General features: G+C 46.5%; 1 protein-coding gene across 5 annotated transcripts; it reads left to right on the top strand.

Moving 5' to 3' along the window:
- Positions 1 to 30: 30 nt before the first annotated feature.
- On the top strand, positions 31 to 17,213 carry HSDL1 (hydroxysteroid dehydrogenase like 1). 5 transcript variants are annotated; one of them, XM_082439201.1, is made up of 7 exons: positions 41 to 130; positions 6,198 to 6,349; positions 7,388 to 7,446; positions 10,376 to 10,560; positions 11,238 to 11,683; positions 11,893 to 12,120; positions 14,400 to 17,213. In XM_082439201.1, the coding sequence occupies exons 4-7, from the start codon at positions 10,404 to 10,406 to the stop codon at positions 14,496 to 14,498; spliced, it is 930 nt and encodes a 309-aa protein (XP_082295327.1). In that variant the 5' UTR covers positions 41 to 130; positions 6,198 to 6,349; positions 7,388 to 7,446; positions 10,376 to 10,403; the 3' UTR covers positions 14,499 to 17,213. The 5 variants fall into 5 exon arrangements, with proteins under 5 accessions (XP_082295329.1, XP_082295326.1, XP_082295327.1 ...); XM_082439199.1 differs by having other exon boundaries at positions 10,335 to 10,560; XM_082439203.1 differs by lacking the exon at positions 6,198 to 6,349 and having other exon boundaries at positions 31 to 130; positions 10,335 to 10,560.
- Positions 17,214 to 17,790: the final 577 nt, after the last annotated feature.

The raw sequence follows: 17,790 nt of genomic DNA, 5'->3' as shown, positions 1-17,790 counted from the left end.
AACGGCCCCGCCCCCAGCGCGTGCGCGGGTCACGTGGGGGCGCGGCCCGCGGTAGCTGCGGCGGCGGTGACGGGGGCGGTGGCCGAGCGTCTTTGGTGGGACCGGCTCCGAGACTGCGTCGCCTCTGCAGGTACCGCGCCCCCCACGCCGGGCCCTGGGCCCCGGACCCTCCTGGTCTCCCTCGGCGCCCACTGGGACTTCGGCGCGTCCCCTCCTTCTGCGCCCCACCACGCCCCCCTGGACTAGTGCCCTCAGCGCCGAGACACCCAGGCCTCCCGGACCCTTTCGTCCCTCCCTTCCCTCGGACCCCGCCCCCAGCGTCCTTCCTTCCAGAGTGTGCCCCCAGAGCGCCCCTTCCACAGCTCCGTCCCGGCGTTGCACCCACACGGGACTCCCTTTTCTGGGCCCGCCCCTCCCCCAGGACCCGGCTGACCTGGGGCCCCAGCCACCCCGAGCGCGGGCCCCACTCTTTCCCAGACCTGACGCAGGTGCTCCGCACGAGGCTCTGAAGATCACCCCTTTGTGCTTCTTTATTGTCGTTTCCAAAGGACTTGGTCTGAGTGGGATTGGTTGTCGTCGTCTTTGTTCTGAAGTAGAAGTAATTCACAATAAGGGAGCTCTTGGAGAAAGGGCCCCACCAGTTCCCCAGCGGCGGTCGTTTGTTCGGCCCTGCCCGGTGCTGGAGGGGAAGGGTTCTGGAGACCAGTGAGGCTGTCGCTGTTCCAAAGGAACGTGCAGCCCAGACACAGACCGGCGCTTGAAGCCAAACCCAGCGGCCCTCTCGGTGATGCTAGCAGGATGCCTGCCTGGGGGTCTTACAGTGGGCGTCGCCAGCCAGGGCTCAGGACTTTGCTAGACCTTGATCTGAATTCCCGCAGCCCAATTCTTCACTTTACCTCGGTAAGCCTCAGTTTCCCTGTCTGTAAACTGGGAACGATTAAAACTCTGCCTCGTAAGGTTGATGAGAGGGCAAGTCCGATGATAGGAATAAAGCACGTAGCGGAGTCTTTTGCATAAAGCCAGCTCTCCGTTTTAACCCTGAGCACTACAAATAGACAAGCGCTAACGTTGAACACTGAATTATAGTGGCTAATAGCCAAGGTTTATGGAGCAGTTATGTTCTGGGCTCTGTTATGAGTGCTTTTTACATATGATCTACTTTAATTCTCATTATAATCTTAGGCAGGAACTATTAGCCCCATGTTTACAGGTGATGTAAGGTGAAGTAATGTCACCTTCACCCAAGACACACAGCTCTTATATGGGGAGCGTGGATTCGAATCCAGGATGTCTATTTTCAGAGTCTGTGGTTATAATCACTACAGTAATGTTCCAGGGGTATAGAGTTCAACAAATTGGTATTTTTTAGCAGATTTTTTTCTTTTTGAGATAAAATTCACATAACATAAAATTCACCATTTTAGCCATTTAAACATGTACTGCTCATAGCAGCATATTCACGGTGTACAGTCCTCACCACTATTTAATTCCAGAACATTCTTATCGTCCCCCAAAGAAATCCCACCCCATTAGCAGTCGCTCCCCATTTCCCACTCCCCCTGTCCTGTGGCAGCCCTAATCTACTTTCTGTCTCTGGATTTGCCTTTTCTGGACATTTCATATACATAGAATCCTATGATGTGTCGCCTTTTGTGTCTGGCTTCTTTCTCTCAGCATACTGTTCTCAAGGGTTGTCCATGGCATAGCATGTATCCATACTTCATTCTTTTTATTGCTGAATAATGTTCCATTATGTGGATAGACCACATTTTGTTTATCCATTCCTCTGTTGTTGGACATTTGGGTTGTTTCCACTTTTTAGCTGTTGAATAATGCTGCTATGAACACAGCTGTACAAGTTTTTGTGTGAGCCTAAGTCTTCGGTTATCTTGGGTCTATATCTAGGAGTAGATGCTATTATTATTTTAATTCCCGCTGCACAAAGGGAGACCTGAAGCTGAGGGCTGTCGGATCTTGGATGAGAACTCCCGTGCTCTGCTCTTTGCATGCACTTCAGGGTAGTGGCATACTGCAACTTGGCAAAGGAAGGTAAGGAAATTCCAGAAAGTCATGGTACACCCATAATAACTTCGTCAAAGTGCTGATGCAAAGTTTGAGAAGCTTCTCAAGTTTTCTCTCCCCGAGAGGGAAGTGTGAACTTTGAACACAAAGCATTATTTTCTTCTATTTACTAAATAAATATCATATACTTAGCACCATGCCAGGTGCTGAGGAGGAATAGTAAAGATGGGTGTGATCCCAGCCTCACACCATCACAAGGCTGTGGGAGGATTAAAGAATTAAATCTGAAAAACAAAACTGTAAAAAAAAATTTTGGAAAATAATATGGGAAAATATCTTTATGACTAGGGACTAGGATGGGATTTGTGAAATAAAACATGACAAGCCCAAACCATGCAGGGAAAAGATAGATAAGTTTGACTACATTAATATTAAGACATTCAGTTCATCAAAAGCACTATAAAGAGACAAAGCGTACAGAGAACTAGTATCTACAATATGGAAAGAATTCCTATAACTCTGAAAGAAAAAGAAGACAACACGTCAAAAGCTAGGAACAGGCATTTCATAGATGAGAAGACACAAACAGCACATAAACATCCAAAGAGTGCCAGTCAACCTTATTAGTCGTCAGGAAATGCCAGTGAAAACCATGCTGAGATCCCATTTCACAGCCAGCCTTTGGCAGGAGGTGAACTGCTGGATGTTGCCAGCCATCGAGAGGAGGCAGCATGAGCTCACACTTGCTGCTGGTGGGCGTGTAAATTGGTGCAGCCGCTTTGGCAGCTTCTCGTTGTACGCGTGGATGCCCTGTGGCCCAGCAGTTCGACTCGTAGGCCTATCCCTTCTAGAAACTCTTGTACACGTGCCCAGGACACATGCACGAGAAGGTTCATGGCAGTGCCGTTCATAATTGTAAAGTCAAAACCAACGAGAACAACCCATCAGCAATAGAATGGTTATGGGAATTGTGTGTCTGTACCGGGAGGCAGCGCGGCAGTGAGAGTATATGGCCTACAGCTGCGGAGACGTGGGTGAGTCTCAAAAACAACGCTGAGTGAAAGAAACAAGTCACCAATGGATACTTGAGTTTGATTCCTTTATGTAAAGGTCAGAACCAGGGAAAACGGAATATTTAAGAATCCATGCTGCAGTAATAGTACAACTGCTAAAAAAAAAAAAAAAGAAGCAAGGGAATATTACATCAGAATTTAGGAGATTGATTACCGCCACCCCTCCCGGGTGGCAGAAGGGGATGTGACCAGGGAGGAAGCATCGGGGCTTCTAAGACTCTGCTTTGATTTGTGAAGTAGGGTGTCTGTGTGGGTGTTTTGTTCATTACTCTTTGAACTGTGCATAATAGGTTTTACAACTTTTGTGTACATTTTCCAGTTTTCTTAAATTACAGAAAAATTAGTTTTAGATCTATTTCCTGCCCTCAAGAGGCCTTTGTTCTAGTTGAGGAACCAAGATAGAGTCCAGATACTGCACTGCTCCGCATTCTGTTTAAGTGTTTAAGTGTCACGTGGGGGAGAGAGACGGAGGGGAACTCATGCTGGTGGGTGTGGAGACCTGGGAAGGGAAGGGAAGAGGGGCGTGGGCCTCCCGTCCATCGGTCCATCCCCAGGGCTGGCGTGTCGTGGTGCTTGTCAGCGAGTCCTGGGACTGAGCTGGGGAGAAGGGGTGGGACTTGAGCTGGTCTTGTGAGGAGAGACAGGACGGGAGTGCTGAGAGCAAGGGTCTGAGTGAAGTGAGATTTCTATTAAAAAAAAGTTTAAAGTCCTAACCCTGCAGCCTTACTGAAAAGTTGGAGAGTGCCGGCTGTTGACGAGGGTGGTGAGGACCACCTCAGCCAGTCGAAGATCTGAGGAGCCTCTGGGGATACTTTCTGGTTCCTGAACACACTGCAAGGTTTTGGTTTGAGGGATGTTTCAGCATTTGCAACTTGTCTCTATACTGTCTTAAAAGCTAGACTGACAGTCTGTCGGTCCCTCCATCTTAATTTCCTATGACTGCTGTAACAAATTGCTACAAGCTCAGTGGCTTAAAACAAGACATAGTTATTCTCTTACAGTTCTGGAGGTCAGAAGTCTCATGTCAGTCCCACTGGACTAAAGCCGGGGTGTCAGCACGGTTGTGTCACTTGGGGAGGCTCTGGGGAGAATCCGTATCCTGGCCTTTGCCAGATTCTGGAGGTGCCTGCCTTCCTTGACCTGTGACCCCTCTCTGCATCTTCAATCCAGTAGCCTCTGGTCTTTAAATCTCCCTGGCACTCTCTGACCTCTGCTTCTTGGTCACAGCTCCTTCTCTGACTCTGACCCTTCTGCCTCCGTCTAATAAGGACACGTGTGATCACATTGGACCCACCTGGATAATGCAGGATCATCTCCCCATCTCAAGATCCTTAATCTTCAAAGTCCCCTTGCTACATGAGGTGACGTATTTACGAGGTTTGAGGATTAGGATGTGGGCGTATTGGAGGGCCATTATCTACCGACCCCACTACCTTTTGTTTGGTGGTGTTTTAATTGTCTTTTTTGTATCATACTTGCTTTATTTTCTTTGAAAACATTTTGGACAATCTGTCTTATGTTCTTGTAGCATCACCCCCAGGTAGCATTCATTTGGATAGCCTGGGGATGCCTGTGTTTCAGCCAAGACACTGCTCCCAGAGCTCTTTGATTCCCGAAGGGTTTTGTATTAGGTCTGATCGCCTTTTTCACGGTGAAGTTGAGTCAGCTAAACTGTAGGTCAGGATAATGTTACAGGCACAGCAGCCGTGCTTTGAAGACGTGACTTTGCTCCTTGGAGTCTTGACCATAGTTTTCCCATGATGCCTTCATATTTGTGAGGTTACCTCAAAGGGGTTTTTTTAGGCTTTTTTGGAGCAGTTTTGGGTTTATGATAAAATCGATAGGAAGGTACGGAGACCCCACATGCCGCCTACTCCGGCACGTGCAGAGCCTCCCCTGTATCAGCGTCACTCACCAGAGTGGTGCCGTTTCTACTGAGGGTGAGTCTACCCTGACACGTCATAATCACTCAAATTCCGTAGTTTACCTAAGGGTCCTTTAGCCCTGATGAATATTGCCCTGGAGAAGTCGAAAATGCCTAGAAGACAGTAGGGAATTGCACTGCTTTTCCTATTTCGGGGACAGTTCTGACTGTTTGCCTCTGTTGTTCACTGATGTTTTAGTTTCCGTAGAGGCAAGAAAACAAAGCTTTATAATAACTTGTACAGGTAGGGTGTAGAGGGACCAGGATTTTACTGTTTCAGTGTTGCTTTCTAAGTAATGGATTTCTCTAAGTTTTAGACTAGTACCTATGCACAGAACAATGAACTAGTCAAACCCCCAAAGCAAGTTAAAAGCAGCCTGCTATCTGTGGGTACCTTGGTAGGCTTCTCGACCTAAGTGTGTAGTAAACCCCTTTAAAACTGCTTCCATGAGCTTTCCTAGAACTGAATGGCTTTGGGGGGTAGTCCTGATTTCTTCTTCCATTAGAAAGACATTATTTTCCATCAGCTACTTACGGATGAGGAGAGGATTAAGAGGATGTCGGGCGTGTAGAATTTCCAATCCTTTGCCATTTATGGTCCATCGAGGTGCGAGCAAATGGGTGAAAATGTCTGGCGTGTCTGAGGAGCGGCAGGGAGTCGGTCACAAAGCCGCGTGCTCTCCGTCTGGCTTTGCTTCGTCCCCGTCTGGATGGACCAGGGCCCAGGCCGCCTGACTTCCTGCCCGCGAGGCCACTGCCCCTCCACCGCCCCCAGCTGCCTTCTGCGCTAAACCTGATGAGCTCCTGCCTTTGGCCCAACGTTTCTGTGTGGCGTAAAGGCATCTCACAGCCTGGGCTCCCCTCCCAGCTCCGTTTCCACCCCAGGGTGCGCATCCCGCGCTGTGAGCTCGTTGCTGTTGTCACCATTTCCCGGCAGGCCGGGCTGTGCCTCCTCTCTGCCCAGGCACGTCTCGCCCCCGCCCTCCTCCCTGGGGAATCGCTCTGTTGAGAGACCCAGCACGGGTCCTCGGCGTCCGACACTTGCTGCTTTCTTCATTGCTGTCCTAATAGTTTGGCTTTCCACGTACACTTTCCTACAGCCTAGTGACCGTGTGTGTTTAGGCTTCTTGGCTGCATCGTTTATTATTCATAACTAAATTGGCGTTTGAATTTATCAGTCTTTTGTGAGTTTGGTTGGCATGAGTCAGGTCTGTCCACGTTGAGCTGCCTCTGGGGAACGATGAGATGCATCTCAGACCTAGAATGCCATCAGCCCTCTGATGATCTGCGATTAAAAAAAAGAATCCAGCAATGATAATCAACGTGTAAGGTAGCTGTCTGTGACGGAATTGCAATTTAAAATATCGTGACGGTCCCCCCTGACTGGTGGTGCAGGGGATCCAGTGGGTGGAGTTGAGAAGCGGGGTTGGAGGCCCTGGCACCGCTGGTCTGTGCTCCCCTCCGATGCCTGCACATCTCCTGCTGGGCCTGCGCAGGATGGCCCCGGGGGCCTTGCCCACGAGGGGTTTCTTTTTGTAAAGGATCGCAGGTGTTGGTTTGGTGGTCCCCTCCCCGCGGGAGGGGACTGAGAGCTGAGCTAGGCTGGGTGGTGCGATTTCATGCAGCAGCTGATCTGGGAGCTCCTGCTCCGTCCACGCCAGGGGTTGTGTGAGGTGCTGGAGGAGTGTGTGTGGGGAGATCTGGCCCCCCAGGGAACGCAGCCTTGGGTGGGGGGTTTCAAAACGGAAACAGGCACCAGGCGGTGTCTAGGGTGGAGGGAGAGGGGAGAGGTGGCCCTGGCGTTTCCTTCCATCTCCTCATCCTTAAGCCCCCGGCCCCAGGCAGGCTGGAAGGGGCCATCCCTCCCTGCCGCTGCCGCCAGCCCAGGACCCACGTGCTCAGGTGGGCAGCCCGGATCAGCCGGGAGTGTGGAACAGGTGCTGCGGCCGAGCGGAGGGTCTAGTGCTCTGTGGCTGGAGCGCAGCACAGTGGTTTGCAGAGAGAAGGATGAGGCCCGGGGAAGCCCAGCAGATGCCCGGGACACGTCGGGGGCAGGGTGTCTGCTCGCAGTCCTGGGTCTCCCTCCAAGCGGTCTGGACAGATTTTGTCCAGTGTGACGCAATGTTCCGTAAGGAACAAGGTGCGGGAGCCGGATGCCTCCCAGCCCAGCCTTCCACCGGACGGGCACTGGCGGCGCCTGCCGTCTTCCCAGACCAGGTGATGCGTCGCTGCCTGTGCAGGGAATCACGGCACGGGGGTGGTCCCGTTTCCTTAACTTTTAAAACGCTTCGGTCGTAGTTTTATATAAACTTATCCCAGCTGAGCTGTGAAGGAGAGGCATTCGTTTCCTGTTGGTTTTTGTTCACAGCTTGTCCTGAAGAGAAGACAGAGCAGTGTATTCCTGAAGGCCCAGGGCTGGCAGAGGAGGTAAGAGGAAACCACGGGTACTTAATGACTTGAGCAGAAAAATCAGGGAACTCGGTCGCAGTCACGCTTCTTTTGCTGAAGTTTTTCCTTCTGAGATGTTCAATTCTTGAAAAAAATGGTGTTTGAGAGGGTCGAAGTTCCCTTTACACAGCTTCCCCTTGGGGTGAGGTCATTCCCTGAGGCATACCTGACCTTTTTAGCTGGAACCCTATTACAGACACTCCTGCAATTCATTTTCCCACAAGTATTTCTTTGGCTACGATCCATTAGTCCTTGATATGTGGTTTTCAATTTTTCATTGAAAACACTGTTTTAACATTTTAGATGTATGCCCACCTGTTATTTTGAAGAATAGATTTAATGTTCCAAGTATCTAGTTTTTTTGGTCATAGTTTTGTTATTTCGAATTTTATCACATTTTGTTTGAAAAGTACTGGTGCATACAAGTATTATGTTTCCCATTTGCTTTCTTCATGGCCTAGTATTTGATTAATTATGACAAAAGGCACGTGTCCACTTTAAAAAATTATTTCAGGAACTCCTAACTTAGGATGGTTGGACTTGGATTCTCAGTTTTTATGTTCTTCCTTGTAAGAAGCTAATGTTTTGGTTGTTTCTCTGGGAATCTTGAATTAGCACCGTTCGGGGACGGCAGCCAATGTGAGCGCTCAGTGCCCGGCAGGGGCCTCTCCAGCCAGCACCTGCCTCCTCAGGATGTGGCTGTGTACTGAGATGGGGCAGCAGGGGGGACCCTTGGAGAGGGTGACACGTCACTGCCTCATCGCTAGCATCTGGAAGCTTTGAGAGGCGCTCATGCGCAGCAGAAAAGGGGTGAACACATTTGAGGTGGATGGCCGTGACTCTGAACGTCTTTCAGAGGATTTGGAGCAGCGCCCAGAGTGTACTGCCTTAGTGGGGCGGGCTGACCCGAAAAAGAAAAGCGTCTTCAGCCCAGACTGCACTGATCTTGTTTTAGGGAATCTCAGCCAGTGAGGTCCATGAAGAAACATTACTCCGGGGGAGCATGTAATTGTTGTTATCTTGTTAAGTAATTGGTTTGTGTGCTTAATAAAGTTCATAATGTTTTCTTTTCTTGACCAATCTTGGCATCCTTATCGTAGGAGGTAAGTTTCTCTGAACAGAGCCCCAAACTGTACAGCACTTCACTTACTGGAAATAAGGTGGCCCCTTCAGTCATTTCCTGTATTGCTATTTGAGAAGGACGTTTCTTTAACTTACTTAGTGCCACACCAGCTTAGAGTTACGGTAGGAGTGGAAATTTTAACGTTTGAGGGGTTATATCCTCATTGTGAGGCATTTAGGAATCCTACTGCCTATTTCTTTCAGTTTTCTGTCATATTTCTTTTGTATGTTTTGTTGGTTTGTAATTTGGACTGCACACTCATGTGCATACTCAACACACAGATATATATAGATATATACATATTTATATTCAGTAGTTTTTTTGTTATTTTACGTGCCTGTTACCACAGTGTGGTATCATTCTTACAGTGTGTTCCATTCCAGGGGTTAATTTGTTTTCTCCACTACGCAAACCTTGGTTGAGCTCAAATTGCATAGCGGTGGAGCGGGAAGGAATTCACTTATTCTTCCTTAAGCTTATGCCAATTTTTGCTGCTATTGTCGGTGATTTTTCTTAGTTTCAGGATTTATTTTTTTCCTATTCTAATGCAGTTTCTATGTAAGGGGCCACTTCCAGAAGTTTTACATGAATGTTTGTTTGGCTTAAATCTATTTTCTTTTATTAATATATAGTAAATGCTGTATCCTTGTGTTTGTGCATATCTGAGCTCCCTGTAATTTCATTGTGGTCTGTTCTGGCCTTTTTGATGTTTGACCCTCACTTGATAGCACACAGTTGGCTCAGGCCTCAGTGGCTCCCCGGGTCAAGTCCAGGATGAAGTTCATCAGCCTCGGTCGTGCCCGGCCTTTCTCTGCCTTTCTGAGCACAGGCATACATACCCCAGTTCGTATGGCATTTAAAGTTGTTTTGTTAAATGTTCGTCTCTTCTTCTAGGTAGTTATTTACTTCATCTTTGAGTCCTTAGCGTCTGTCACGGTACATGGCACATAATAGGTGCATCGCAATGCTTGCTGTGTGAATACTTACAAGAATTGAACTGGGCTTTTCTTTCCCCAAACGTTAAGGGGCCAGGCAAAGGTAATGGTGCGCCAGTGACATCAGCAAGGTGGAACGTGCTTATAAACTATCATTTGAGAAAACCATTTCTTCAAGTTTGGGGAGTATCTCTTTTTAAATATACATTTATGAATATTATTTATACCTAATCTAACTTATGTTTATTTGATGTTAAAGTTTATTAGAGCTTAGTTTTGTCTCAAATGGGTTGTAAGGTCTTTTAGGCCAAGGCCCTGTCTTAATATTGCCTCTGTTTCTTCTACTTTGTCTCTCCAGGGATAGTAGACCCTCTGCGCTTGCCGGTTTTGAATAAATATAAATTCAATAAAAGAAAGAAACATACCTCTCAGCTGTTATGTGAATTAAAAGGTCTGTGTCTGTCAGTGTGCTGGACCAGGAGCTTTTTTTGGCATAGGGCGTATTGTGTTCATCTCCGTAGCCACAACATTTAGCGCAGTGCCTGGATTTTAGTAGGAATTTGGTAACTCTTGATAACTATGTTGACTAATCTTCTTGGAAGGAAAGAACTTTATAAGCTACAGATGTTAAATAATGAGATCATAAATTGTCTGGATCCATGGGCTATGTGCATCTGAACAGTTACTGTTATTTGAATGCAAAATTGTTAAGCTCTGATGTCCTCAGATGCCTTTCTTCCCCCGCACTGTGCGTGTTCCTTTGACTTACTAAGCAAAGGCCACCTCTCTCTCGCTGCCCTCCCTTGCAGGCTGCCATGGCTGCCGTCGACAGCTTCTACCTCTTGTACAGGGAAATCGCCAGGTCCTGCAACTGCTACATGGAAGCCCTCGCCTTGGTTGGAGCCTGGTACACGGCCAGGAAAAGCATCACCGTCGTCTGTGACTTCTACAGCCTGGTCAGGCTGCATTTCGTCCCGCGCCTGGTGAGCAGAGCAGACCTGATCAAGCAGTATGGAAGATGGGCAGTCGTGAGTGGTAAGAGAGGAGTTTTCAGTTCTTGCCTAATCTAAAAATGAAATCATCTTTCCTGTTTAATCTGTGTTTTAAGTCGGATGCATCATTCCTGGAGTTACTGAATTTGATGTAATGTTTTCATGGGATAAAAAAATAAGACTTACTCTTATGATTATGTGCGCATTTCTTACCGCCCTCGTCTTGGAAGAATTTCCCTGTGATTCCTGTGCTTCTTATTCTGCCCCCTCCTGTTGCCAGCCCTGCTCCAGCCCCCGCTTCCTACCCTTTGCTTTTCCTTCTTGCTCTCTGTTTTGAAAGTGTCCTTACAAACTGGTACCACTTTCAGAAACACTTCCCTTATTTTAAATTGCATTTTAATTTACCATTGTTTCCCAGGAAAGTACCTCCTGGCACTCATTGAAGCCAGATGGGAGCTTGAAAACAGTTTCCCACTGTGTCTCACGGTCAACTTGGTGAATGTAAAACAACTCTTCCTCTGCCTGTCAGAGTGTCTGGGCGAGTATTTGACTAGCTTGTGTCCTGGATTTGACCTTGTGCTTGACTGACCACTTGCAGAACTCGGTTTATTTCTAGTGTGAATCCTTCTCTGATTAAACCCGGACACAGGGTATTTAAAGTCCATTTTAAAGGTCACACTGAGAAACGAGTTTGCTCACTTTTCCCGGCTTGTACTGTAGGCGCAACAGATGGGATTGGAAGGGCCTACGCAGAGGAGTTGGCCAGCCGTGGGCTCAGCATCGTCCTGATCAGTCGGAACCAAGAGAAGCTGCAGACGGTCGCTAAAGACATAGCCGACACCTACAAAGTGGAGACTGACGTCATTGTCGCGGACTTCAGCAACGGCCGCGAGATCTACGACCTGATTCGGGAAGCCCTGAAGGACAGAGACATTGGCATCCTGGTGAACAACGTGGGCGTGTTCTACCCCTACCCGCAGTACTTCACGCAGGTCTCGGAGGACACGCTCTGGGACATCGTCAACGTGAACATTGCCGCCGCCAGTCTGATGGTCCACATAGTGTTACCCGGGATGGTGGAGAGGAAGAAAGGGGCCATCGTCACCATCTCCTCCGGCTCCTGCTGCAAACCAACCCCCCAGCTGGCGGCGTTTTCCGCGTCTAAGGTAATGCGTTCCCAGTTGGAAAGTGAAATCATCATGCAGGAGAACGTTTATCACAATGGTTTGGTCCAGTTTGTTGAGCTCTTTGTCAGCAGCTCGTGTTTGCTTATGCTGTATATTTTTTCCCTGAAATGACCATTAAGTCTTTTTTTCCTCCTGAACTTCTTCCGAGTTCCTGAAAAATTAAGTCTTTTCCCCTCCTGTTTCAACAGGCTTACTTAGACCACTTCAGCAGAGCATTGCAGTATGAATATGCTTCCAAAGGAATCTTCGTACAGAGTCTAATCCCGTTCTACGTAGCTACCAACGTGTCCACCCCTGGCAGCTTTCTGCACAAGTGCCCGTGGTTGGTGCCTTCGCCACAAGTGTATGCCCATCATGCTGTTTCTACCCTTGGCATTTCAAAAAGGACCACAGGATACTGGTCCCATTCCATTCAGGTAACAGTGTGTGCTCAGCTCTTGTAATTAGGTTAATGCATCCTAAACCTTTTTTAAATGATACATGGGAATCTGATTGAAGCGTGATGCTGAAAGATGAGGATTGTAAATCCTGATTCTCAAACCTTAGAGTGCTCCAGTTTAAGGATCCAGCTCACGTTCTTTGAGTTCTTTTCTATCTTCCCCATTCCCATTTGTTTCTTGCCTTTTTAAGTCCCGCCTGTCTCAGTCTCTTGGGAACGCATGGCATGTGTATTTTTTTTTTTTAAATTAATTAATTAATTTATTTTTTATTTTATGGCTGTGTTGGGTCTTCGTTTCTGTGCGAGGGCTTTCTCTAGTTGTGGCAAGCGGGGGCCACTCTTCATCACGGTGCGCGGGCCTCTCACCATCGCGGCCCCTCCCGTTGCGGAGCACAGGCTCCAGATGCATGGCATGTGTATTTTAAGCGCTGTGCACTTTTCTGACAAGCTGGATGTGTACCCTCGCTGTGGACGTCCTCCCCTCTGCTCATTGTTCCCAAGTCCTACTGAGCCGGGTCCCCGCGGGGGCCACTCTGTGTCACATTGGTCAGGAGCAGGCCTGGACACACGGGTCAGGATCCCCGAAGGCGCCCAGAGCCTTGCAGAACCCGAACCCCCCCCGGCTTTTCCACAGTTCCCAGTGCCTGGAGACTTGGCACCCCTTTCCTGTTACTGCTATTATCTCAACAGGCCGATGAGTCAGCCTCCGGAGTTGATCCGTCAGTACCCAGAGGATGAAATTCTCTCCTTTTCCATTAGCTCTTTCCCTCCCACTGCCCAGGGTACTGAACCTCCCTGGGACAAGCCAGTGAGTCTCCGCCTGCCCCTCCTTAGGAAACGGGCAGAATCCATCTTGATGCTGGTTCCCCTGTAGTGGGCAAGTGGTCATGAGAGGAGATTTAAAACAAACAGATTTTTCGATGCTGCTTCCATCTCCACTCAGTAAATACTGAAAATAAAATGCCCTTTGGAGGGGGATCTGATTACCTAGCCTATGTCAGGCGCCCCCATGTTTCAATGTGACCCTCCTTACAGAGTCCTCCTGAGGGACCGTATATTGCCTTCTTTCATCTCCTTGGATTTAGAGCCTTCTGCTTTAGGACAGTGGCCCCAAGAAGGAGTATTTGGGTATTTTTCCCATGAAATCCTTACTCTTTAAACAGGTCCAAAGAGACCTTGGTCATTTTCACAGGTAGTTACTTATGGCTCCAGGCCAAACACGGGACCCCTGTCTCCAAGGTGGCTAAGCTGAAGCTTCTGTGGAACCTGCTGGGAACAGCTGCAACTCTGGGACCCTCACCCCACAGTTCATCGTGCTGGGACCCCCTCCTTGTTCACTGTGGTTTCTGGAATAGCAGATTGACCTGGGTCTGTTTCTTAAGGAGAATGTGGAGTGACCTGTATTACTACACCTCTGGTCAAGGCTAGAACATCAGCACCTGCCAGGGACCCGTCCATCTCCCCTCCTTCACACACAAGGTGTTAAACTTTCGCTCAGTCTCGGACAGATCCGTCAGTGTTGGGCAGGGCTTCTCCACCTGGGCACTAATGGCATAGAGGTTGGCTCATTCCTTGTTGTGGGACCTTCCTGTGCACTGTACGATGTTCACAGCGTCCTGGACCTCTGCCCACTAGATGCCAGTAGCACCACCACCCCACTTGTGACAGCTAATACTGTTTCTGGACCTTGCCGAATGTCCCCTGGGGGGACGTGGCCCTGGAGACCCCCTGGAGCAGAGCAGCGTCAGTGGACGTCCTCCCTGTGTCCCCAAGCCTTCCTCGTCACACCTCAAGACACTCTCTCAGGGTCCTGGTGTTTTGGACTTAGTGCTTTTGTTTAACTTAGCACCACTCTGCCCCTCAATCCCCAGTTTTCTCACGCAGTACTAAGCACGTATGCAGTTTTCTCTTTCATCTGCCTTTTATTCCTGGGCTGATTTGTAATTCTTATCCACATTCCATGCTATTCATGTCACGTTAAGTAAAGATGAAATCGTATCACTGCATGTAGGTCTGTCCCGCCTCATTAGAGAAAGGGGGCGGGTGGGCGGTGATCACATTTCTGTTCCCCAGAGAGTCTAGCATAGGGTCTTATACAGAAGTAGGTGCTCAGTGCAGTAGCACCTAAGGTTTTTTCCTTTTTTGTATTTAATGGGATTGGTGATGTTTGTTGGTTTAAATGATTGCTGATCTGTGCATTTTGTTGTCGATGACTTTGGGTTCTAACCTTAAAATCTTTTTCTCTTTCATTTTTAGTTTCTTTTTGCACAGTATATGCCTGAATGGCTCTGGGTGTGGGGAGCAAATATTCTCAATCGTTCCCTACGTAAGGAGGCCTTATCCTGCAAAGCGTGAAGCTGGCTGATGGTTGGGAAGTGTTGCCAACTTGGGGAACCTGCAGCATTCTACATTTGGAAGAACACATGTAATTTATCTTCTGCATTTTCTTTCATTACTGATCATTTAGCATACTGTTGACTCATCATTTGCAAAACAAACATAACGCTTTTAAGAATGCTGTGGAAAAGCCTCAAGGGCCACTTGGATGGCACAGAGTAAATAACAACCACCACAAAAGAACTGATGAGGAAACCTAAATTTTGATGCTTTTTTTTTTTTTAAGCTGTTCAAAAGTTGTGTGATTTATGTTGTTCTAAGAGCTACTAGCAATCTGATATTGAAATATGATATGACTTGTCAGCTCTTACAATTTCATGTGTTGTTTCTTAAGGGAAATTATTTCAGTAGATGAATTATAGTATTGGTTTTCAAATGTTCATCAGGAAAAACTATTTAAAAGTGTTATTTTCTAGGTAAGATTGCTGGTATAATTAGTGGAAATCTGTATTGTGTAACTCTAGTTGTTTGGCTGTCTGTGTATGAAATGCTGCTCTTCAACTGATACTTCGTTAGAGAACCATATATGTATGTATGTTGTGTGCACCTAGGCAACTTTATTTATGGGTAAGTTACTTTAAAAAAGATTGCTCGTCAAGATGGCTTAGTGTGGAACCTTAAGGGTATTAAAATTCTAGATTTTTCCTTTTCATACTAAACAAGGCTACCCAATTTCGTGCTATAGATTTGCCAAGTATAATATTACTTACGACATTCTGTTTTTTTTAATCTACTAAGGAATTAATTCATTCCTAGATTTGGACATGTAATAATTGACCCTCAGTCATCTTCTGATTTATAATTACTGTGGATAAGTAATGATTTCGCAGCCTATGACCCATTTTATAACAAATTTAGCCCTTTAGAGCTTGTTATACCTCGTTGTCAAACACTTTTCTATGTAACATTATTCCATTCCAGTGGCATTATGGGTGTAAACATCAAATATTTATAGAATAGTAGTTAAAATATGGACAGATTATGTGTGTGTGATATGACATATTGTATCTGTTGAAATAAGTTAGAAGCTCATTCTTGGTTCGTGTAATGGATTTATGCGTTATAGTGAATACATTTATTGGTATGAAGATAATTATGCACAACCCACCACAATATGGGTTTGCACTGAAACCTACTGTGATGTCTTTTTGGTTCAGGTCCTATAAAGCCAAACATTTTTGAGAACCACATACGTAGTACTTTGACAATTGTAAATCACTATACGAATATGACCGTATGTGCAAATTTGAAATTCACAGTTTAATATTGCAACATTGATTCAGAAACTGGTAAATTGAAATCAGGACTTTTGTGAAATTGCTTTCTCCTGAGATAATATTCCATTACGAGTAGGCCTAAGCATGCGTTTTATGTTATGCCCACAATTTTGCCAGTGACATTGCCTTAGTATTTCCAGATCTGACTTGGACTCAAGATCAGAAGTTAAGTTCAGAGCTCTTCTACTTACAGATCAGGCCTTCATCATCACATAAGAGGAAGAACTTCAGGTGTGAAAATTTACCCACTAGTGATACTACGTAGAACTGACCGTTCTACGATACTACGTAGAACTGACCGTTTTGCTTCCAAGTTGGCTTGGAAGCCTTTATTTTGTCACATTTGGCATTTCCCCACCTGACAATTTATGGTCATTAAGACTAGAGAAAATTTGACGTCATGCCACAGTGACTTGAACTTTAATTGACATATGATAAGAAGCAGCAACTTGATGTAAAAATACCGTATTTATATCTAAGGTGTTATGTGGTACAGCAGTGTCTTATATTTATAGATTAGGTGTTGGATCATTGTTATATGATGAGACTAAGTAAACCATGTCAGTGATGTTTTAAAGTTCTCTCCTTGGCATGACATATGTAAATATGCTGATTGGTGCAAAGTTCATGAAAGATCAAAACCAAGAATCTTCCTTAGGTTTTACCTTTCCCAGAGCTCATTTGAGAGTCATAATCAGACCACTGTAGATGGGGTTTCTTATTAAGAATGTGGGAAATAACCTTTGAAACAATCTGTGGCCTGAAAACTTAACAATAAAAGCAGTTGCTTCTGCTTCCTTTGGAAGAGGTTTTGCTCCATATGTTTGTAAATTGGTTGTTTGGAAAGAGAGATACATTTTTTTCCCATAGGAACAATTATTTAAAAGTTACAAAAAATTAATCTCTGAACACCTGTGATAGTAACTCATTAAAAGCTGGTAAGAAAATTGTGCGTAACCACGTGTCTCATAAATCTTTTGAAACTACAGAGTTGATTTCTTGCTCTCATTCTCCTGATAGGCTGAATAAGATGAAAGCTGATTTTGATCACTGACATCGGCGATGTGGAGGTCACTGGTGGTTTTGTCATGATCCATTTTCATCGAGTGGTGGGGATGAAAGTGGTGGGGATGAAAAGTAGTGGGTTCAAGAAAGAGTGGGAAGAAAAAGGGAGTCGGCGAGCAGAGACAGCTCTTTGGAGGAGTCCGTTTTGCTTTAACCTCAGTTACTTAAAATCTTGGCACATTTGGGAACCGGAGGGTTAAGTGGTGTCCTCAGTGTTGACATTGTTTGCCCTTGGAAACTAGTCTCTCTGTGTGTCTGTCTCAGTATTGGCTCAGGCCGTTACTCTTTAAAATAGCACTCAGTGTTAATAAAGATTTACCTTCCCATGGAATTGTGAATGCTTCATTATATACATGAAGGGTTAGTTTAGGAAGTTATTAGAACCTGGAGTGGTGGAAAACCGGTAGACCAGGATTCTGGGGCTCTCAGCCTTCCTTGGTCAATTTCCAGGCCACCTCCTGTCATGCCCCAGGCCACCTCCTGTCATGCCCCAGGCCACCTCCTGTCATGCGTCAGGCCCCCTGCAGTTTCTAGGATTCTCAGGAGCTGGCAGCAGTCTTTCTTCCCCGACTCCCGGCTTCACTATCACGTGACAAGGATGTTTGCAATTCATCAGCCTACCTCTGTTCTAACAGTTGGGCTTTGTATTCAATGGCATAGTGACCTAAAGGGCTGTTAAAAGAACCCTGAGTAGAACAACACAGTTAAGTTCAAGATCAGGTACCTTACGTGGTGGCAGCAGGGAGTGCTTAATTTTGAGGATTTGCGAATGGAAGGGTCAAGAATTCTCTGAAAGTTCCTAACATTGATGCGATCTGGGGCGGGGCAGGGGTGGGGGGAGAACTTAATCAGGTGTGGGTTGATCTAGTGTAACCACCACATTTATTGAATGTGTGTCAAGCTCTGTA

Source organism: Balaenoptera physalus (genome assembly GCF_965194825.1).
Source record: "Balaenoptera physalus genome assembly, chromosome: 19".
Lineage (NCBI taxonomy): Eukaryota > Metazoa > Chordata > Mammalia > Artiodactyla > Balaenopteridae > Balaenoptera > Balaenoptera physalus.
This window is presented reverse-complemented; position numbering and strand designations above follow the sequence as displayed.